The sequence below is a fragment of the Scomber japonicus genome, chromosome 16 (assembly GCF_027409825.1).
Source record: "Scomber japonicus isolate fScoJap1 chromosome 16, fScoJap1.pri, whole genome shotgun sequence".
Taxonomy (NCBI): Eukaryota; Metazoa; Chordata; class Actinopteri; order Scombriformes; family Scombridae; genus Scomber; species Scomber japonicus.
This window is the reverse complement of record NC_070593.1, coordinates 11,914,730-11,937,702: the sequence shown is the minus strand read 5'-3', so window position 1 is coordinate 11,937,702 and position 22,973 is coordinate 11,914,730. Positions and strand designations below refer to the sequence as shown.

The window sequence follows — 22,973 nt, the reverse complement described above, 5'->3', positions numbered from 1 at the left end:
GACAACATTAAATATTACAATATTTTTCACCAAATAACTTGATATTGATATTGCGTTAGTATTGTAGGGATGTGGTGCTTTCACAAAAATATTTACACAATGAGATTTTTAATAGATAATAATCAGTAATGTGGATTTAATGACTAAATGGTTAAAGTACAGAAAATGACATCACTTTGCTGTAATGCTACTTTTAAATCCAGGAAGAGAAAACACTTATGCCATATCACAATATTATGATATCTAAAATCTTAAGACAATATCTAGTCTTGTATCATGATATCAATATAATATCGATATATCGCCCGGCCCTATATACAGTGTATGAAGCTGTTGTCTGAGGACTTAATGCATCTAAATGCCCGAATGATCATTGCTGAGGAAGAGCATGTGGTTCCAATTAAAGCTGCAACTCACAATTATTTTCATTTATTTTTCATTTATTTAGATTTATTTTCTTGAGTGAAGCCACCTGGAAATGATGAAATATGTTAACAGAGATTTCTTCAAATTACTCAAAAAAAAATTTGATTAAAATTTTAAAACCAAAAATATGCAGTTTGTTATAGAAGACTAAATAAACCAGAACATTTGAATTTCATAGGCTGGAATCAGAGAACTGTATTTATTTTTTTATTCAATTTTCAATTCAAATTTTGTTGTTAAAAATGGCTGGAAGGAATTTATAAAAAATCTTAATTTAACATTTAATAATTTTGTGTCAATGGACTCATCGTTGCAGCTCTAGGTCCTATGTAATGATACTATATCTTTAACTAGTAAATTGTTAAAAAGTTGATGTAAGTAGAGCCTGTTACATTTTAAGAAGACAAATGAAGAGTCTGAGCCAGAGCAGGAGGCTTGTTTTACTCCAAACTGTGTCTGCTTTACACTAGATTGTACATGTTTTTTGTCTTGGGGGATTTAACAGTTATTTAAATGACTCTTTACACATGATATGAAAACTAAAGCTTTTTAAAATATACTAAGCTGTCTTGGTGAATTTGCATAAAAGTTTTATTGCATGTGATCACATGATCTTCACCGCTCTTATCTAAGTCATGGAAAGTACAAAAAGTATTGTTTATAATGTGATAATGAATCCAATTGGTTCACTGTGTTGCTTAAGAACACTTTAGTGGGAAATTAGTACTGTACATATTACCTAGGAACAAATATTTAAAAACCAGAGGATGTAAAATTATGGACTTGTAAATACACCCTTAAATGGTCTTAAGAAAGTACAGTATCTAGTGTAACTTTTCACCTCAGGGGGTGGCTCTGCTGACTCAGAAGAATGAACATCGGGCCTATAGAGCACCATCAGCAGTATGAGACCAAGGACATGTTTTAATAAAAAGAAAATGAATGAACAGAATAATAATTTGAAAGCACACAAGCCAGGGTAACTCTAAGTAAGTTTGATCCCTTGTTCAATTAAGGACTTAAATCTAGAGGTTCTTTCATTGCACATATAAGAAATATAATTAAAGTTGTGTCATCTTGTATGGGCTCATGTGCAGAGAGTACAGCTTAAAGCAAAGCTGCTTTTTTTCTCTCTCTCATTGATACACATTTCACTTGAACTGTGGGTACTTGAACAACAACACTGACATGCTTATCACCTGTGCTGCTCTATAACTGATAGGAATGTCTGACCTCTTAGAGAATAAGTTGACTTTTCAGATCAAAATATCCTTTAATTCCACATCTATGCACAAACATCTCAGACTAGAGTTAACAATGAGTTGGAGATTTCATGATGTCTTATGAAGTGCACAGATGTATGAAAAAAAAATCCAGATGTTTGGGATTCAACATGTCAGTATGTTGCATATTGCTGCAACATGTGAAGTGCGATTAGCCCTCTTGTTAACGATGGCCCCGTTTCACTTGGTTTACAACACTTTCACTGAATCGATACACAAAGACTGATCCAATTAGGACCTCTTAGACATGTGGCACACGAGCAGTTACAGTTGTCGTTAGGTGTGTGAGAGATTATGATTTTCCACTTTCTCTGACCAAAGAGACTTAAACAGAAGCGTGTATGGAAACCATTTACACACTTGTATAAGCAGGTATTTAAGGTATTTTGTTTAGGATGTTAAATTTATATTTATGGTTCAGTCAGTGTAACAGTTTGAGAAACCTTTGCAGTCAATGAAATGTTCATACAAGTATGGTAATATATGTGTGTGTGTGTGTGTGTGTGTGTGTGTGTGTTTTTGAGTGAGTGAGAGGTTGATTGAGGGGGTGACACTGCCATTGTGTCCCTCTTACAATGATGCTCAAGTGTGTAAGAGGCAGTTTAAGAGCGCTAGGGAGATAGTGAGTGTGTGTGAATGGGTTATGAATAGCTGTCACACATTTGCTTGTATTGCTCTGTTTGGTAACCTCTGACCTCCTCTCTCTCCCCCCTCCTCCATTTTAGTGTATTCTGGGACTTGTATTGCGCAGCTCCAGACCGACGGGAGACATGCGAGCACTCGAGTGAGGCCAAGGCCTTCCATGACTATGTAAGTGACAGACAAGCACTGCACCCACTTCTTTCTTTTTCTTTTTTTTTTAACAGAAAAACAAGCCCAGTTTTCAGGTATTTACCTGCCTGACACACACACACAACACTGTTTATGTTTTAACAGTAGGGTTAAGTCTGTAGGAGGATTTTGAAGTGGTACACATAAAAACAGGTAGAAGATGATGCTTTACCCAAGAACAGTTGGGCATGGAATATATCCATTAAAAATATTGGGAATATTTTTTTTTGTAGTTTCTCTTAAAACTAGAGCTGACCAGAAGGTAAGTCAGCAATTATAATCATATTATAATCAGAATTTCCATTTCTACATCTTTTAGGCGTATTTGTGGTAGAAAGGTAAAATGTCTTGAATTAAACTAAGTGCTGCAAAGTTGCATCAATAAATGACAAGACTTTATTATACCTCATGGCTAACTTTGCAAAGGAAGGGTTTGGAAAGAAAAACAAATCTGTTGAAAACATGTTGTAGTGAAAGCTTCAAAAAAAACTTGAAGATAAGGTCATCATTTTTCAAGTTGGTCTTAAAGGACTTCGCTGGTTATTTAGACAAAGTAAGTCTGTTTGGTGGAAATTTCCCCAACAGCGTTTCCTTGTTGAGCAGCAGTGGAGGGACTGTAGGAAAAGGGAAATTTGTCCTAAAAAGGCTGCACATTTCAAAAGATAGAGAGAGATTCCACTTGATTTGATTAATTTGGGCTGATGAAGCTTCATATTAACTTTTAGATACATTCTTGCACAGAAGGAGGACTGCGGATTTTGCAGTGCAATGCGTTAGAAAGCGGAGGAATGATGACAGAAAAACAAACCTACGTATTGTTTCATGACAGATTTGAAAAATTGTGAACCTGCCAATTTTAAAAAAGCGGAAAAAAAAGAAGAGAACAAAATGAGTCTGAATTAAAAGAAAACAAAATCTTTTTCAAACTCCACTTATAATAAATTGGTTCTTCTTCTCCCATGTGGTCAGGTAGATTTTGTTATGTGGTGTTATGTTAAGTTTTGCTGATTTAAAGGCAATGATGACACTAAACGGGTCATACTGCAGCTACTCTGCAAGCCATGTTTTTCCATAGTTGCTATGTTGAGAAGTAACAGCATGATTTTTTACAGCCACTTGAAACATCATTAAAAAGTACATGATGGTGAAGCTAGAAAGGCCACAGATGGAAGTTATTGCTGGCTGAAAACACAAACCTCTATAACCTGAGCCTTAAATGGTGAACCACCTAATCATCATATCTGATAAGATCTCATACCTTTTACATCATGCACTCTGAATGTGTGCATCCTTGAGGAATTATTGAATGTTTCTGAATGCCTGAAAGAGACATTTTTCATGTCTTGCAGGTCAGAGGTAAAAAAAAAAATCTTTTATATTTATTATCACTGACCCGGCAGCCAAAAAATGCAAACATTTGTTGATTTATTACACAGATATGCAAAATATGAAATTAGGCACACATTGGATCAGTAAATGAATGGTGTATAAATGTAGGTTTTTCCATATTTTGCATAAAGCCAGACAGTATGGAATAAATAGGGAGAAGAGAAGAGAATTTATGATCATAACATTTCAGTGAGTATGGACAAACCTTGATTATAAACTCTGACATCTGTGGAAATGTTCTTGTTAAAACTAAAACAGTGAGAGAAGGAACACAATGGCATTTATTTGTGTTCATGTGTTCACTCCAAGCTCCTCCTGTCTGCTTCCGCCTGCCACCTGTCACCTGTCCACTACAGACATATAGTTGAACTGGTCAATGTCTAGACCCTCCAGACTAATGATGAGAGTGTGTTTGCTTTGAGATGGTTTCTCCAGTCTCTCTTGATACGTTTCATGGCACATAGTAAGTGTTTTTAGAAGCATTTTTGACATCCATCACTCACGTGTCTCATGGAACAGATACACTTTGATTTTTATTAAACTAATCAATCCACACTGAAGAGACCCCCTGCTTTTTTTTTTTTTTTACGCTCCGAGGATATTTCTGTCACATTTAGTGGAGCGTAATCTGTACAGACAGCTGTTTATATCTCATAAACATCCCACTGTATGTGTGTTTTTAAAAAAATGATCAGAATCAACATTGATTGATCAAAGGTCCCAGTTTGTGTTAGAGCTCGCCTGTTTCACTACGGGCAGATTCCTTCTCACTCACTACAGCAGGCGGGGAAATAAAATCAATGAATCAATACATACTAACGCTGACGATTTCTTCCCGTGGAGCTGACATGAAAAGTATTTTGGTTCAGTAAACTTCTGCTCTCGGTCAGCTCGGTGAAGGCAGGTTAGCCAACTGCTGGTCTGGAGCTGCAGCTGACTGACGGCCGGTTCTGTCTGACACTGAACGCAGGGGTCAGTGTGGATTGAACAGAAAGAATGCGCTTTTACACACCACTTCCACGAAAGCAGAAGCAGCTCTCTTTCATTTTCGTAGCCTTTTTATGTTTCTCTCGCAAACATTTTCTAGCACAGGTAAGTGTGACGATGAGCATGATAGATGAATGATGTTTGGCGGGGGGGGGGGGGGGGGCGTGTTTAAAGGGATTTACCCATGGCTCTGATTGGGTCAACTTGCCCTGCGTAAACTTCTACTGGCCTTTTGCCGTTGGAGCCTGTGCGTGCTGTCACCAGGGTTTAAGCTGAAGTCAACCCCACCATGCTGCTCAATAATAATGTAAATAAGAGTTTCTTCTCAGCTGTGAGGAGAAACTGTAACTGTATCCTCTTGTGTGTAAATGTCATGTGTCGTGATTGACACTGTGCGTCTGTCTTCAGCCTGTCCTCTCCGGCCAAGACAGTGTGGCATTGTGTGTGTGTGTGTGTGTGCGTGTGTGTGTGTGTGCGTGCGCTGTATAGTGTGGGGAGATAATGGAATAGAGTTCTAATCCGGTAATCCCAGCACTGGGCCGAGGCTAAGCCAGGGATTTGTGTGTGTGTTAGCGTGTGTGTGTGTGTGTGTGTGTGTGTGTGTGTGTGTGTGCTTTTGGACGAGGGGCATCTTTGGCAACCAGCCCATAGAAGGAGGGTGGAGGGGCTCACACCCTCAGTGCCAGCGTGCCAGTTAACCCTCTGTGTGTGTGTGTGTGTGTGTGACTGTATAAATGTAGATGGGTGTGCTACATGGTTGCTTGTCTGCTCTTAACAGTGATAAAGCGAAGGAGACGGGACCGGTTTAATTTTGGCTCCAGCCCCCTGAGGCTAGTCTCTGAGCACAGGTCCTTTCTACTGGTTTCAAAAGAACGAGGCGTTTAGAGGCATCGGAAGAAGAAAAAATATTTCACCTTACCTCAAAAGAGTTTCTTAGTCTTTTGAGATTGCTAGATTGCAAGGCAGCATTTAAGAGGCATTATCACAGTCCTCTCTGCTGGATGCATAGTCGCAGCAAAGGTTTATGGGTACAGTCAAGTCCTGAGACTGGTTATAAAAGTAATGTAGGGGTTGTTAGACTGTTACCTTAATTTGGTTTTAAGTTTTATTGAACAGATGGAGAGCGTATTTCCTTCACATGGGGATCATATCATTATTTTGATGTGTTTTTTAAAGAATCTATTTATGCAGATTTTTAGTCAGTCCTTAAGGCTTCATTCATCATTTAAAGCTTAACGGCTGAACATACAGTACCTTTTTGAATAAAGACTTTACTTGTTCATTTTTTTTTGTTGCTTTTAACCATTTCATTGTTGCACCTTGAAAAATATATTCTTATTTATTTGAAATGAAATTGGAAAGTAAACAAAACCAAACATTAGGTGCAGAGTCAATGTGTATAGGACCGATGGTAGTGTAAGTTTGGTCTGTAATGCTCTTCTAATTAGTCTTCCATTAATCATCATGTTGATCAGCGTGCACAATGTTTCCTGCATTGATAGACAATATTACAACATGCTGAACATCATTTAAACATCATGTCATAAATCAGTTTACTGTAATTAATGAAATACTTTGTGTCCTTTAGGTTTCAGGTTTAATTAACCATTTGGAATTGATGTATTTTGCCAGAATTCTTAAATCCAGATAGCATCATAAAAGAAGACAACATAAATGTGTTTGGAAATTGTTACATTTTGAAAGATTTATTCATGTTTTTAAAAACCCAATTCATGCCAAGATCCAATTCAAATCATTTAACAAAGTGGGAGGCTGGGGTCCTTGAAAGATTCTCATGATAAGTTATTAGAAAAGAAAAGAAAAAGAAAAAACATACATTTCACAGAATTATGTTTACTCTTTTTGGATCTTTGTTTTTCATGAACTACTGTTGTTGAGTTTTACCTTCTAAAAACTCAATTATTAAAATGAATGGGGAGCATTGGCCTTCACACCTCCATAGATGTACTATGTGAAACCTGATGAGTGTTTGCATTGCTTTACTTTAAAGGCTAAAATAAGACTAAGGCTAAGACATGTAAAGACGGTTATGTTAAATCTCTGCTGCCATCAGTACGTGCATTGTTGTTAACCTGCACATTTTTGATCCATCTCTCGTCAGCTCCTCATTCCATCATCACACTTTTCCTGTATTTTTTACCTGCACTGGTTGCTTTTCACTCCTCCTTTTCACATCTGCCTACGTTTGTCACTTCTCTCACACTCCCTCTGCACTCTTCCCTCCGTCTCTTTTGTGCAACTCCAGCCTGTTCACATCATGTTTTCTCGCAGCTTGTGGTTTCTCTGCGACACCCCCACTTGTGCATCTTTGCTCCCTCCTCCCCCTGTTTCTCGGCGCTCATTCCTCCCCTACACCACTCCTCCCTCCTTCCTTCCTTTTACCATATCTCTTACTCTCTCCTTCAGCCAACACAGCAGTTCACCCCCTCTCATCTCACTTGCCTTATCTCTCTCTCTCTCTCTCTCTCTCTCTCTCTCTCTCTGTCTCTCTCTGTCTCTCTGTCTCTCTGTCTCTCTCTCTCTGTCTCTGTCTCTCTCTTTCCCTCTCTCTCTCGGTCTGTGTGTGTATGTGTGTGACCCCTCCTCCCTCCCTCATCACCTCTACTACCTCTGTTCCCCAGAGAAGATTGATTGGCTAATCTAGCTGTTTACCCACAATGCCTAGTTGAGCCACGGAGAAGAGGGCAGTGTAGGCAACATGAACACACAACCAAGAAGAGACATTTGAGGTAGTTGATAATGGAGCTGAATGGGTAAATGTCAAAACAGTGAGCAAGAAAGGGAAATGGGAGATGGGATTTTTTAAATTTTTAAATGGGCTAATGGAGGAGATGTGCGTGTCCTATGTGGGGGGAAAAAAAGAGGATGCTAGCTTGGGCTCATTATTTTACAAAAATATAAGAACCACTATTTTCCTTACATTTATTAAAACTTTCATTTTTCTTGTGCAATTATTCTCTTCTTGAAATTAGTTTTATTAGATTTAAGCAAATGTGGTAATGAATTATATATAATGATACTTAGCATTTCTTACTGCTTACAATGATGTGCTGAAGGTTTGAATTACTAACCAGAAGTGGAAAAGAAAAAAAAAAAACGATTGCTGTCATTTGACTCTACTGAAATGCTCTTACTTACTTGATTGGATGTCTGAAAGCTAGTCGCAGTGCTCCGTGTCATCTAAAGTGGACTGCAGTAGAGCCACACCCCCTTTTTCAACATAGCACAGCATAGCCAACCATAAGGCAAGAAGGAAGCATAAGGCACATTTGAACCTCCTCATCTTATTGTAAAAGTACATAATTTGTGTTTATAACTGTGTTCAAAGTAAGCTTTTAAAGACTTCAGATCTGTCCATTGGAATAGTTTGGAGATTTGAATTTTACTGGAAGGGAAATAGGGAAATAAATAGGGAAATACTGTTCTTGATTTGATTGTATGATACAATTAGCTTATAATGCATCCTATTGATCATGTAAACCCAATGAACTGAACAAACCACTCTAGACTGACATCTTGTTTTTTTTTTTAATCAATAATTTAATTTAATTAATACAAAGTGAGGATTTCAAGCTTTCCTGTGAAAAAATTTATAATCATGCACTGCCAGAACCTAATGCTCGACATAAGTAGGATTATTCTACATTAGGACAAACATTATTTTGAAATTGTTTTCATTAACTGTGAATTTAGTTATTTATCAAGGCACCTTCCACAGGTCTATACTGTATTCTTTAGGTTCAAGCCTAGTGAGTGATGTACTGACTCCAAATAAGCTGATGCGCGCTGTCCTGACTTCTGACCCTAGAGCTATACAGCAAGAAAAATTAGGAAGTTTCTTATTTTGACAACACATATAATCATATTGTTTTTGTATTCTTCAACATCTGTGCCCAAATTTGTCCCCTTCCTTTTAGTTGAAGATATATTCTGGTTCACAGTTGTTCTTATTCTCTTCATATTCATGTCTTTAGGCCTCTCTGCCTTCTCTCTGGAGTGTTGGCTAAGTGGATGTTGTGTCTGCAGCATGTATTAGTGCTGTCATCCGGTGTGTGTGTGTGTGTGTGTGTGTGTGTGTACACATGTGTGTGTGCCCAAGTGTGCGCCCAAGTGCGCCTGTCTGGTTCAGTACTGCTACCTTGGCAGCAGCATTTGGGGAAGTGTGTGTGTGTGTGTGTGTGTGTGTGTGCGTGCATGGTGTGTGTGACGTGCCAGTTTTAAGGACCAGCTGGGCTTTCAGAGATTGTGCGTGTGTGTGCATGTGTTTGTGCGTGCATTTGTTTGTCAGACGTGACTGTGAGAGTAGCAGCCGTATCCTGTTGCTCCAGAGCGAAACACACTGTTTTGACTGGACTGATAAATTAGCTAGATCACCACAGTCAGCTATTTTTCCTCTCAGTCTCTTCCATCCTCACTCCTTCACCCCCACCCCCCACCCTCTCTGTGTGTGCGCTAAGGACAGCGGGTCAAGGAGACAGTGATGAGGTACATATCAGTGTGAACCAGAATGTAGATTAGTACCCTCTCCAGGCAGGGACACACATAAATATAGACACATACACACCGATACATCCTCTGTCTCTTCCTACCCTCTCCTCTCTCCATCCAGTGTTTATGTCTCTGTCTATCCCAGTGAAAGGTATCAGGCGGAGGTCAATAATGTGTTGAGCACTATTGATCTGTCCGGTAGTCCTATGGGTGAGAGAGAGGGAGAGGGGAGAGTAAAATGGAGAGGGGAGGGATCAATGCTATTCTGTACAGCCCATCTACATACTGTACTGTACCAGCCAATCAGATCATTAGTCTTTTGTTCTCTGATAGATTATTCATCAACATTGGGGGTTCTTACTAAAGAGAGAAAGCAAGCACGACATGGTGTCCTCGCAGGGAGCCACATCTGTGGATTAAGACGTCAGCGAGTTTAAAATATTTTGCCATAACGCCGCCATCGTGGCGTCACATGGGGGCGGATCACACCGTGCTGCTTGTTGTCTCGACTGAAGCTGAGTGAATGTTTATCATCACAATCTAAGGTTGTAAGTTCATGCTGCATGTCTGCAGTTTTTTGCCTGAAGAAAGATCTTAACCTGCCTCCCGCAGACCAAACCAGATAACCACCCCCCCACCCCCCTTCTTCTGACCTGCAGGAAGCTTCAGTAAAATTACCTCAACATTATATTGACCAACTGAATTGTTTCAATAACATATTCAGTTACTTTATTTTCAGTGGTTTTTAGGGCTGCAGCCAACAATTATCTTCCTATGTTAGATCTGCAATGATCAGTCGATTAATTGGTCAGCACAAAATTAATCAGCAACTATTATGATTTACAATTATTTCGTTTTTTTGTTTTTCTTAAGCAAAAATGCCCAACAGTCTTTGGTTCCAGCGTTCCCAGTGTGAGGATTTGCTGATTTTTCTTGTTTTATATTATTGTAAACTGAATACCTTTTGTGTTATTGAGGATGAGGATTTCCATTTTAATGTCACAGAAAATCATAATTCATAGACATATAACCAATTTATTTTTATTTGTTTTAAAGTTGTTGTTTTTTTTAAAGAGTATAAAGTTGGTGTAGTTTTTCCTAATACAGTGAACCAGTGTCTAAATTCTTAAATGTTATTTTTAAGACATTGACTATGTTATATTACACTGTAAAAGACTGCTTTGGTCAGCAGTTCTCCACCCAAAACCGGCCACAATGATGAGCTACTGTTCAGGTCTGTATTATTGATAGCCAGGTAACATATAAACTTGTGTAATATTATTTCTGTGCAGACGTGGCTCTAGGATGCTTCGACCCTGTGTTTGTGTAGCGCTGCTGAGGAAGGCCATTAAAGTATAGTGTGTAAATATTCCCAGACATTTGAAAATGTGTCCCGTGGGTTTTGTTGAACTTTCAGTTAGCGTCAATGAAAGAAACTTATTCTTCTCCTTCCTGCTGCATGTCAGGCATTAAAGCCTTTTCAAGTTGTGCTGCCACCAAGTACTTCCTCACAGACTTCTTCTTTTCCATACATCCAGCCTGGAAATGAATAATTCAACTCGACTACAAAAATCCATGTTCATTATATCAACTAATTAGTGCAGCACTAATGTCTACTGTGGATTGTACTGTCTTCTGTTCTTTTGCATAAAGGTATGAGCCTGTTGTCCCTGTACCAGTATGTTCTGCCTGCATTTCCAGTCATTGTTTACCTGCACCAATGTCAACAAGACAAATTTCAGCAGATTTACTTTCTTCAAGTTATTCTGATTCAAGGAGACAGTCTCGTCACAAGGTTTTGTGACAGTCTCCCACTTCTGAGCGTGGACTTGAAATGGAAAGGTAGATATGGGCGATATTGTGGGCGCCTCTACAAAAACTAAAAAAGCTCTGTTGTATCCTTCTGTAGTTCCCCGGGCCAGTTGGTTTTAATAAAGACCGACTGCATACTAAATCTACCTTACGCCTCGCTGGTGGCAACTGCGCTTTCTGTGTGCTTTCAGTTTGCATTCGATTTCAATCAGCAAATTGGATAAAGCACAAGCAGATAGTTGGTCATTAATAATGTGTAACAATAATGTGACCAAGTGATTGATTGTGAACAAAGATCTCTATCCCTGCGTCATTTTCCTTTCTTTTTGTTTTTTTCCCCATTATCTTTTTTTTTTGCTCTTCTGTCTCACTCTTGTATCTTCCAGCTCACTCTCACTCCTCACTCTCCCTCTCCCTCTTTCTCTCTCTCTCTCCCTCTTTCTCTCTCTCTCTCTCTCTCTCTCTCTCTCTCTCTCTCTCTCTCTCTCTCTCTCTCTCTCTCTCTCTCTCTCTCTCTCTCTCTCTCTCTCTCTCTCTCTCTCTCTCTCTCTCTCTCTCTCTCTCTCTCTCTCTCTCTCTCTCTCTCTCTCTCTCTCTCTCGTTCGTATATATCTTCTTATTCTCTCTCTCTCTGCGCTCCTGGAGCGGGGGATGCCAGGGGGACAGAGTGCAGATAGGACCTGTCTCCATAGCAACAGCTTCTGCAAGCTGCTGACACCCTACTGGGGGGGCTGAGGGGAGGAGAGGTTGTGATGGGGAGGAATAGTACAGGGGTTGGGGCACAAGGAAGGTGTGTGAGTGTGTGCACCAGTGAGGGGGGTCACAGAGAGGAGAAAAGATGGAGAGAAAAGTGTTCAGAAGAAGAGAATGAGGGAGATGCATGAGAGGGAGGAAGGAAGGAGAAGGAAAGAAAGAGGCAGCCGACCCTGCTTCTTCCCCAGGGACTCAGTGGCCTGCTCATGTTCACTAGCAGAATTAGCATAAAGATGGGGGGAGGTGTGTTTGAGTGCGAGTGTGTGTATGTGTGTGATTTTTTTTTTCAGTTTTTTTTAAATATGTGGTGGTTTCAGATATTCAGGAGAAGAAGGGCAGCAAGTGTGTTTGTGTATGTGTGTAATTGGTAGTATGCATCGTTGTCCAAGGATACAGTATGTGTCACATGGATGAAGTGTGTTCGTTAGGTGTGCGTGCTGGTGGAACGATGGATGTGTGTGTGTGTGTGTGTGTGTGTTTGTGGGAATGATTCCCTCCCCTGGGTCTTAAACCCCCTCCCTGTTCTGGTCCTGTAGTCTGCTTCTCTGTACTGAAGGGCTGCACTTTATGAGCCTGTGATGCAACTCTTTGTGTGTGTGTGTGTGTGTGTGTGTGTGTGTGTGTGTGTGTGTGTGTGTGTGTGTGTGTTCATTTGCTTGCGTGCGTGTGTTTGTTCTGGTGTGCTTATGTAAGCACTTTGAACATGCGTCTCCATCTATGTGTGTTGACAAGAATACAGTTATATCATATTTAACTCCCGGGCTGAATCATTCACCCCCTCTTCTATCCTAGATTCTAGTTTTATTCGTCCTTATTGTTCAGAGATGTTGTGTTAATGTCATTACCAAAAGTTAAACAGCTACTCAAGATCCGATTTAAATGAAAGATTATTGAAACATTAATAGAAAGCTTCTGGATGTATTTGTTTGACTATTGTATAATTTAGACAGTAGGTCTGCACGAGCTGTTCTTCATTTAGTACAAATTCAGCTTATACACTGATGACATGTTACTATACTTACAATATGAAAATATCTGTTTAACACCTATTAAAGCTAATATACAGATACTCTGTTCTAATTTGTGCTTCTAGTCATTTAACCAGGAATATAGTGGATGTTATATAAAAATTCTGCATATTATTAATTAATTTATTTCATATTGGCCAAGAAAACAAATGTCTCTGCTTTAAGTCAAGTTCAAAGAATACTGACCCAGATATACCTTTTTAAAGTCACCAGAGCAGATAAGCAATAGTTTTATTTATGGAAATGAATTACTGAATAAATTAAATTATGAAATTGGACTTAAGTGGCCTGTATTACTATACAACTTTACCATAACTCCTAATAACACCAAATAAAGTGGAATCTCTGCATTTATGGTGTGTGACGATCATCCAAAGATTGTTATACTTTTCTTTTTTTTCGGCATAGACACCTTTTTATTCAACAGTAGACAGACAGAAACATGGGAGAGAGAGAGGGGGGTGTGACATGCAGCAAAGGACCTCTGGTTGGGATTCGAACCGGGGCTCAGCTGCGTACGTGGCATGCGCTCTAACCACTCGACCACCTACGTGCCAAGATTGTTATACTTAATCATATTTGCAGCAGTCCACTTAATGTCCCATTTGTTTCATTAATATAGAACAAAATGTTAGTGACTTATGCAGAAATATGAAATCAACCCAAGTGGTTAAACCTTTGCCTGTCATTACATAACATAAAATAATGAAAAGGACCACAGTGCTGTGGCTCTTATGAGGTATATTGAGTATAATCACATCAGTCATTGAGACTGTGTGGACTAATATGTCTTTTCTGCCCTGCATTGAACCTCTAAATTAGGCTTTAGAGGATGGTTACTATAACATCATGATTTAAAGGGCCCTCTTTTGTTGTCTGTTCAAATTCAGCATGGATTACATTAATAAATTGCTTACTTGCTTTTTACTCACAAAGTTTTAATTGTACTTACAGTAACATAATGAGTCAACTTGCCTGGCTCACTGTGCCCTCCGCTGTCTGTCTCTCCTCCGCTCCGTGTGTGCATGCGTGCGTGCGTGCGTGTTTGTGTGGAGCTAAGCCCCGCCCTTAGCAAAACACAGAGAGCAGAGGAGCAAAATCCTAAATGACAGCAAAAGACACAGTAGAGACTCTCACACTGTATTTGTATTTATGTGATTTACCTAATTCATGAACACCTATTTAATTTCAGCTCAGTGTGAAATCAATATACAGTCATCGTCAGCACAGATAGCAGGACAGCTGCAGTCTGTTCTCTTCACTGTTTTGCAAGAAATGTTTCATAGTTGGGTCTCTCCTGCAGCATAGAAATAACATTATGGTGGTATTTCTCCTTGAACCCCTCCTATTAATTTGTTCTTGGCTCACAGTACGAGCTGATGTATCCTATGTTGTTCTCTGTTCTTCCTCTCTTCACAGAGAGGAGGGAACAGTTTAAAGTTTGAAATAGAAGACACTTTTCTGAATTAACCATTATGGTTTAGATGAGATGTGGGGGGGTGGGGGGGGGGCAGGAGTATGGTGTGATTGGAGGTGCAGACACTGCCCCCTATAGTAATTTGATAGCTAGTGCATATTACAATTACTGTAGAGCACAGAGAGAGAGAACAAGAGAGAGACATAACACAAAACATCATATTTAATCTCTCTCCATAACCCTTTTTTTCTTTTCAGAGTGCAGCAGCAGCACCCAGCCCAGTGATGGGCAACATGCCCCCCAACGACGCCATGCCAGGCGGTCCCATGCCCCCAGGCTTCTTCCAGGTATGACTTCACCCGTCTTTGTCAATCTCCTGTTTACTCCTCCATCTCTCCATTGCCTCACAACACACACTTCTCTTCCATATCTCTATCTCCACACCATTCATTCATCTCTGACTCCCCTAAAAACATCTGGACTTCTAATGTTTTGCAATATTTTAAATTCCTTTTATGATAGATGTGAAAATGTGTCTTGTTGTCCATTTTTTTTACAAAGCAGTCTCTCCTAAAGGAAATTTTAAGACCATGACATCCAACTTTTCCACCACTTAATTTTTCAATTATAACATACCAAATGAGTATTCTTTTTTCAGCCAAAGGAATCAAATCTAACTTTGGTTTTGATATCCTTCCAGTGTTTTCCAAAAAATGCAGGAAAAGAATTTCAGACTGTAATTAATCGGTTGATATCATGTCATCACAGATTGATCTGTATCTCTGTGTATGTTGGCAGATGTGCAAAAGAATTTCAGTGCAGTGAACTGCATAAATTAATATTTTTTGTAGGTCAGACTTGAAATTTTCCTCAATAAAGTTAAAGACAGTCTTGTTTTATGACACTATTAAAAAATGATAATGAATCACAAAGTTTCTTGTTCAACTGTATGTAGAATATGTGAAATTAGATGCATATCACAGATGGCATGGTTATAGTTTATTTTAATAAAAAAGAATAGTGGCCGATTTGTTATTACATTTTCATTGATCTTAGTATTAGCTTTTAGAAGTCCAGTATCTGTCTAGCTGCAGTAATTAAGTCTTTCACTGTAAAATCGATAGAGTAGTTTGATCATAAATTGCCACAGTTACAGTTTGGGTCTTCAACTCTCCCACTTCGTTTTCCTTCTTTCCCCACATTAACCCAAACACTGTTTATTCCACTTTTGATATTTACACCAACCAGAGCCTCTGAAGCTCACGCCGTTCATTCATCTATGGCTTGCTCTCGCTGTGCTGTTCGGCCGATCGGTGATTCAGTTGTCCCGTATTCATCCTCCCCGCTCTCCCATCTTCATCTTCCATCTCTGTCTCTGACCTGTCCCGGCTCTGTGAAGGGAAAGGTTTTAGTGTGGGAGATGGCTGTTTGTAGAGTGAACAGAATGAGACGCACATGGATACATATACAAAAACGTGCGTGCACGCTCACACTCACAAACAAAAACACAGCACCACACACATATACATACATATACACACACACACACACACACACACACACACACACACACACACACACACACACACACACATCCTCTGTGAAGCAGTGGTGTGATGGACAGCACTGGCATTTGGCAGGAGGCACGATAAGGTGGTGGAGGAGAGTAGGAGAGAGAAAGCGAGTGACACGATAGAGAGACGGAAGGATGGAGAGAGATGAAGAGGGGTGAGAGGAATAAAATGTGAAAGATCAGTGGCACCAGGATTGTGGCCCGGTGTTTGTTTCTGTGGCTACCTACCACTCCATTGTTTGCCTGCTGCAATGGAGGCAGGGTGGTGGTGGTGGTGGTGGTGGTGGTGAGAGGGGGGGGGGGACTAGTGAGAGTACGACTGTGAATAAGCAAGGGGAAGGGGTGGGGAGAGAGAGAGAGGGTGAGGAGAGACGCATGGAGTGCTATTTATAACATTGGTGGGGGAGTGAGATTGGGCGAGGGTTTGTGTCGTGTGTGTGTGTGTGTGTGTGTGTGTGCGTGCATGTGTGTTTGTGTGTATGTTGTGTTCAAGGGACCTTATTATACCAGAGAGCTTTGGTTGTTTGCTGTAAATATGGTTCATGGTCATAGTTTGGGCTGGGTATCATTTGAAACCTTTGAATACCAGCGCTGTTACCATGTTGAGTTTCAGTCTCTATCTATATCTAAACACTACAATACTCTACTGTCAGTAATATAAACATGTCATTATTCAAAAAACTCATGACATTTAACAAAAGAAGACAAAGTATGTAAATATTAACGGTTGTCTTAACATAAGAACTTTGTCCAAATAAAATAGTTTCACATTTTTTATTAAAGTAATTTTGATAAACATCTGATCAAATAATAAGTAAATGATTAAACACATTCTGGCTGTATCAGTTCACTTTGCAGGATCTTCACTGTCATTGTAGAATTTAGTGTTTCCACTCAGTTATATTAATTGAGGCAAAGTCATGACGGGGGACACAACTCGGTTCTTAGCACAACAGCAATTGCTAGTGTCATGTTACCTTGCATTAAAAAATAAAAAAGATCCCAAAGAGCTCCACGCAGTAAAGTAGCTTTTCAATGAAGGGGTAAGAGAGCACTGGTAATGGATTGGTAATCTGGATCTGAAGATACCCTGATATGAGGTATTGGTAGAGAAAGTCGGTGAATCACTAAGATGATTCAAAACAGATATTTGATGCCACATTTCAGTTCTTGGGAACTTTTAGATGCTCAGTGTTGCAGACACACATTGTTACCAAAAAGAAGTAATATTGAGATTTGATACCCAGACCTACTTAAGCCGTACATAATGTGTTAAAACATTTGTGATTGGTGCCATTTCAGATGTAAATAAGATGTTTGGACTTACTGAAGCTTGTTTAGGCATATTGACAAATCTAATTATAAGTTACTCCTCAGAAGCACAGACAAGCTTACATTGGCTAACTGAAGGTACAAATATGCTTCAAACTGAAATGAAGTAATCCATTATGTAGTGTGTTTGTGAGTGTCCGGATGCCTATGTGGAAAATTCCATTTGCCATTTGAAAATTGGCCAGCTTTATTTACTTTGGACAATGGGAAAGACAAAAAGTAAAGGAGATGAAGGCTCTGATGGAGCGGAAGCGAGACTGTTGCATAATGAGTTATTTATTAGGGGTCGTTAACCTCTTGTCTTGGGGTGAAATGTCAGCAATAACACAGCAGTGTGTGGAGATGCTGGGGGACTACTCTCTTTGTGCGCAGGGATACCATCTCATACTGAAGCAGGCGTACAATAAGCAGGAAAAAGTCCAAATTTTGACTTGTTTTCGTCAGTATCATCTTTGTGGTTTAAAGTTGCCACTAGTGCCTGTCCTGCTGCTGCCTGTCCTGTTGCAGTGAGCCTTTGGCAACACTGCCCCCATGTGGTGTAGAGTGAAACTACATCTGGTCGCCTGACCTGAGAGTCCCGAGGATCGCCTGCAGTGAAGCCACACATGTAATGGATAGGAGTGGAGAATAAACCACAAATAAATGATGTTTAATACTAAGTTCTGACACTTGTTTGGACTTAAAAGGCAAATCAAAACTATTCCTGTTGGGCTTTTGTTGAAGCTTTTAAACATGTGTTTTTTATTAATGACTACATAATATACTTTTTTTCCACGGATTTCAGAGAATTTGCCCATTTTTCTTCCACCTTTTGCTCCCCTCTTCTTCCTCCTCAACCTAAAAACTCCCCCACTGACTCCTCCCCTCTCGCCCTCTTTCTTTATAATTTTGATCGGGTTATACCTCCAGGTGTAAAACCCCCTTTGGCCCCTCCCCTCTCTGATATCGCTCTTCTTTCTTAAAGGGACCACCCGGCTCTCAGCAGTCCCCCCACGCACAGCCCCCCCCACACAACCCCAGCAACCCAATGATGGGACCTCATGGCCAGGTAAGATGCAACCACTTTCTCTCAAACACCACTTTCTCTTTCATTCCCTCTAAATCTCCCCCTCACTCGCACACAAGCTCTCTTTCTCCCTCTCTCTTGCTTTCTCTCCCCTCCTTCCATTCACGACTCACACACTTTCTCTCCTTCCCCCCCCCCTTCCCTCCGAGCCCCTTTAGTTCTAGTTTCATTCTGGCTAACTCCCTGTAGATATTATCCCCTCCAGTTGCCAGCTCCTTTATGAAAGTGGTGGATCCAGAGGCAGCAGGCCTTGGTCCTCTTCAAGGCCCAGAATCGGCTGTCCCTGTGTGGGATGAATAATTCACTCCTTGCCCCTCCCCCGGAGCAGCTTGTGGGGGGTTGCACACTTATCTGCTCCTCCGCTCCTAATACACACACACACATGGACAAACACATACACCTCTACCCCCCCCCCCCCTCCTTGCCTTCTTGTTCTAGCAGCTTATTAATAAAACAAGGAACAGGCACTATGGACACGTCACATATACATACATACTCATATGTGCACGTATGTATGTTCACTACGTACATGTAAAGACAACAATCAGAGTTTTTTGGTACACTAACTTGCAGCTACACAAGACTGTATTCAGTGTGTTCAGCCTTAAAACAACTTTAATCCTCTGTCAGTGTGCGTTTCAACACTTATCCAGAACAGTAGCTACAGATGCCACTGTGGAGGTAAAGCTAGCCTTTGCCCATTAACTACGGCAGCCCGGCTCTTCATTCTTGTGGTTTCTGGTTTCCATCTTGTGTGCGAGAGAGTGTGGAAATGCTTCCTCTACGGTTTTGAGCGGTGTTGTTGGCCCGAGGTGTCTCTAACTACGCCAGGCCGACCACAGGCCGAATCAGCTTACACCACAGTGAGAGCAGGGTGTGCAGGGAGCTGTGTGAGTGCTGTCTTTTACACACACTCAAACCTGCATACACACACACACACATACACATACACACACACACACACACACACACACACACACACACACACAGGCACAAATAGTTGATTTGAGTGCATTTTGTGCACGCAAGCAGGCATCGTTAAAAATGATAAAACACAGACTCTTGCTTAAGTGCTTTTTTTGTTTGTCTCCAATCCGATACGTTGATGAATTTGCAATCTTTTTGTGTCATTCTCCATCCTCCAACCACACTGTGTCCATCTGTGTGTCCTCAGTGCTACTCCCTGTTTGAGTGCTCTTGGATTTATCAATAATGAAAACGTTGTTTTCTCTGTGTCCCTCTTTTCCTCTTATTTCCCTTTTTTTCTCTTTCCTCCTCCTCTTTTTCTTTTTTTCTCTGCAGCCTTTCATGTCACCACGGTATCCAGGTGGACCGCGCACTGCACTCCGAATGCCAAATCAGGTACTGAATGGGTTTTTTGGCCTTTTTTCCACTTTTTATGTTGATTTTGACGACTCACAGTATGTAAGTTGCAAAGAGTCTGTCAGTTTTTAAATCAGTTTTTATGTCCACTTCTTTCTCAGCCTCCTGGGGGAATCCCGGGTTCTCAACCTCTCCTGCCAAACAGTTTGGACCCAACAAGACCACAAGGTACAGCAGGGAAAGTCCTCAGTCTCTCAGGCCTATTAGGGTCCCTTATTATGAGAAATGCATAGATAATGTGTCTATAATGGATGATAACTTGACTGGAGCTGTAACTAATGATTATTTTCATTATTGTGTAATCTATAAAGGCATTTTTCAGTTAAATGATTAAAAGCTGCAGATTGTCATATTCGAGAAGCTGGAACTTACAAATGTTTGTTTGACACATGACTTTAAACGAATAATCAGTTACCAGAATTTCTTAGATTTTCTGTCTGACTAATAACATAATAAACTAGTTACTGAGGCGCCAGACTCCAGTCAGCACATTTCTGTTTATCCTCCTAAGAGATTGTTGCACAATTTCAGTTTCAATGGTTATTTATTTCTCTCAGTGTGGATTCAGTGTGAGTCGCTGTGTCTAGTTAAGAAAGGGGTCTGCTGTGATTTTAGCTGGAGATTACAGCTTGAGGGGCCAGAGGGTTACAACTAATGGGATTAGGATGGAGCATTGTCTGTGCCATGTCTTAATTCCTGATTTTAGGAGACGAGCCATATGTGGATTTACATGAACACTAGTGTGTTGTAGTCATTGTGTGACTCTGTGGTTCTGGTCTTTTTCCAGGACATCCTAACATGGGTGGACCAATGAGAATGAACCCTCCGCGAATGGGCATGGGCCCACAGGTATGACCTAAAACCCAATGCATACACTAAGATGCACACTTAAATGTATTATTGAACATCAGTTAAAATCTGGTTTGAATAGTTTCAGGGTTTAAAAGTGTCAGCATGTATAATGGTGTTTCTTTATATAACAATTCAACGTGATGATACACATACATGCAGTGATCGTGATAGAAAATGACTAGCATAACTGAGTTATCTCAGTAAGGCTCTCTAGATAGTAGATTAAATCGCATGGCGTTTCTTCACTAGAACAGCCGAGGCTTGTTTATTTGTTTTATTCATTCATTCATTCAACCTTTATTTAAACCCGAAAATCATCAAGGGCATGCCCTTATGTACAATGTCAAGTGTACAAAACAGGATAATTACACTCAAGCAACCAAGATAAAGCAAACAAACAAACAATAGCAGAACATAAGCAAACAAGATTAAAAGCAGCTTCATTCAATAGAGGAGTAGTTTGTAACCATGGTTTTAAATGTATCTATTGGTACAGTTGTTTCGAGTTTCAATGTATGTTGCAAGTGTTAAAGGTGTGCATAGAAACTAAAAGCAGTTTGCCCAATTTCATTGTTTGCATGTGGGACCTCGAGCATTAGCCATTAACTTGAATTAGTTAAATATTGACTATAGGGCCAGTTCAGTAAGGAGGGGATATATGATGGCAAGTTGCCAATAAAGAGCTTTATAAATAAATAGGAACCAATGCCTGTCACGTCTTACTGTTAAAGATGCCCACCCAACCTTTTCATACAAGAGGCAATGATGTGTGGAATAACTGTCACCGGTAATAAATCTTAAGGTGGAGTGATAAAGTGAATCTAGGGGTTTAAGAGTTGAGGCTGAGGTGTGTCTATAGATAACATCACCATAATCCAAATCAGACAAGAAGGCAGCCTCAATGATCCACTTTCTACTGAACATAGCAAAATGAGCTTTGTTTCTGCACAAATATCCCATTTTTTGTGACTGCTTGCTGACAAGTGTGTCAGTGTGAAATGTTTTGTTCCAGCTAGATACAAAAATATTTATAATCTGAGATTCTCCTAATATATAGGGTGGTAATATGCACACAATACAGTGTCTCTGGCTCTAGAGATTAGCATATATTTAGTCTTGTTTGATTTCACAACTAGTTTCATATTTAAAAAGTGCATTTTGCAATGTGTCGAAGACTTGTTATACGAGTTTTAGCAGCTGAATGTTGCAGTGTCAGCAAAGAAATACAGAACTGTATCATCTGCATAAGATGGACATTACAATTTGTTATAAAGGTAATGTGTAATATTGTGAATATAAACTGCGAACCAGGTAGGGCCTAATATTTGAGTATGTTGCAGCTCTTTTCAGTCCAGTGATGTTCATTTACTTGGAATACTTGTGAAAATGATCATTAATAGAAGAAACCAAGGCCAGGACAGCTCAACAATTAGATTCACCAAAATCAAGAGAAGAAGAATCTTGTTGAGAATCAATAATTATATATCTCTGTATGTTCTTACACTACTTTTTTTTTTGTCTGCAACAGAATTATGGAGGCATGAGGCCTCCTCCCAACTCCATGGGTGGTCCCATGCCAGGAATGAACATGTAAGTTAAAACGCCTCAAACACCCAATGAAATGTAACAAATCTCAAACGTGTGTTGTTGAGCGTCAGTGTCTGCTTCTACTGTATCTTCTAACCATTTATTTCTTTTCTCTCCACTCCATTTTCACCTTGTCATCTCTGCCATTTCCCCTTTATTCTTGTCTTTTCTCTTTTTCTCTCTCTCCATGTCTTATTTTTTCAGGGGTCCTGGAGGAAGAGGGCCTTGGCCAGGACCTAATGCTAACTCTGTGAGTCAGAAAGCCTTGACATGTACACACAAATATGCGTAGGTGGTAGGCTAAACAAGAGGAACATCCTTAAGTATCATGAAATCCAGCAATGTGGTCCTGCTGAAACAAGCTTATGTGCAGAGGTGGTAGGCTAAACAAGAGGAACATCCTTTTAGTATCATAAAATCCACACATGTAGTCCTGTGCAGAGTATAATGATCAACTTTGTTTTAGCAACTGTTACTGAGGTTCTCACTGTAGTTTATAGTAGTGGTACACAAATATTCCTGTCAGTGTTGTGACTGCTGCATGTGACCACTGCTCCTTTTCCCCCGTTTTTCTTATTTTTTTTTTTGCTTTACAAAACTATAAACGATGGCTTAAAAATAACCATAAAGTCAAAACATGTCCCTGACAGTCTCAACTAAAAACTTGACATTTCCTAGTTTCACAAAAGTGGAATTACTGTGTCTGACTTTATTAGAATTATAATCAGTCTCTCAGTCTCTCAAT

The 22,973-nt window shown here is 39.9% G+C and overlaps 1 protein-coding gene across 1 annotated transcript in view; it reads left to right on the top strand.

Moving 5' to 3' along the window:
- zgc:110158 (uncharacterized protein LOC553590 homolog) overlaps positions 1 to 22,973 on the top strand; it is a 39,328-nt gene that overhangs the window by 9,969 nt on the left and 6,386 nt on the right. The window contains exons 4-11 of the mRNA XM_053335579.1: positions 2,435 to 2,519; positions 14,693 to 14,782; positions 18,305 to 18,388; positions 19,709 to 19,768; positions 19,891 to 19,957; positions 20,577 to 20,638; positions 22,170 to 22,231; positions 22,433 to 22,478. Of these exons, the coding sequence (XP_053191554.1) occupies positions 2,435 to 2,519; positions 14,693 to 14,782; positions 18,305 to 18,388; positions 19,709 to 19,768; positions 19,891 to 19,957; positions 20,577 to 20,638; positions 22,170 to 22,231; positions 22,433 to 22,478 (556 nt within the window). The remainder of the gene's footprint in view (positions 1 to 2,434; positions 2,520 to 14,692; positions 14,783 to 18,304; positions 18,389 to 19,708; positions 19,769 to 19,890; positions 19,958 to 20,576; positions 20,639 to 22,169; positions 22,232 to 22,432; positions 22,479 to 22,973) is intronic.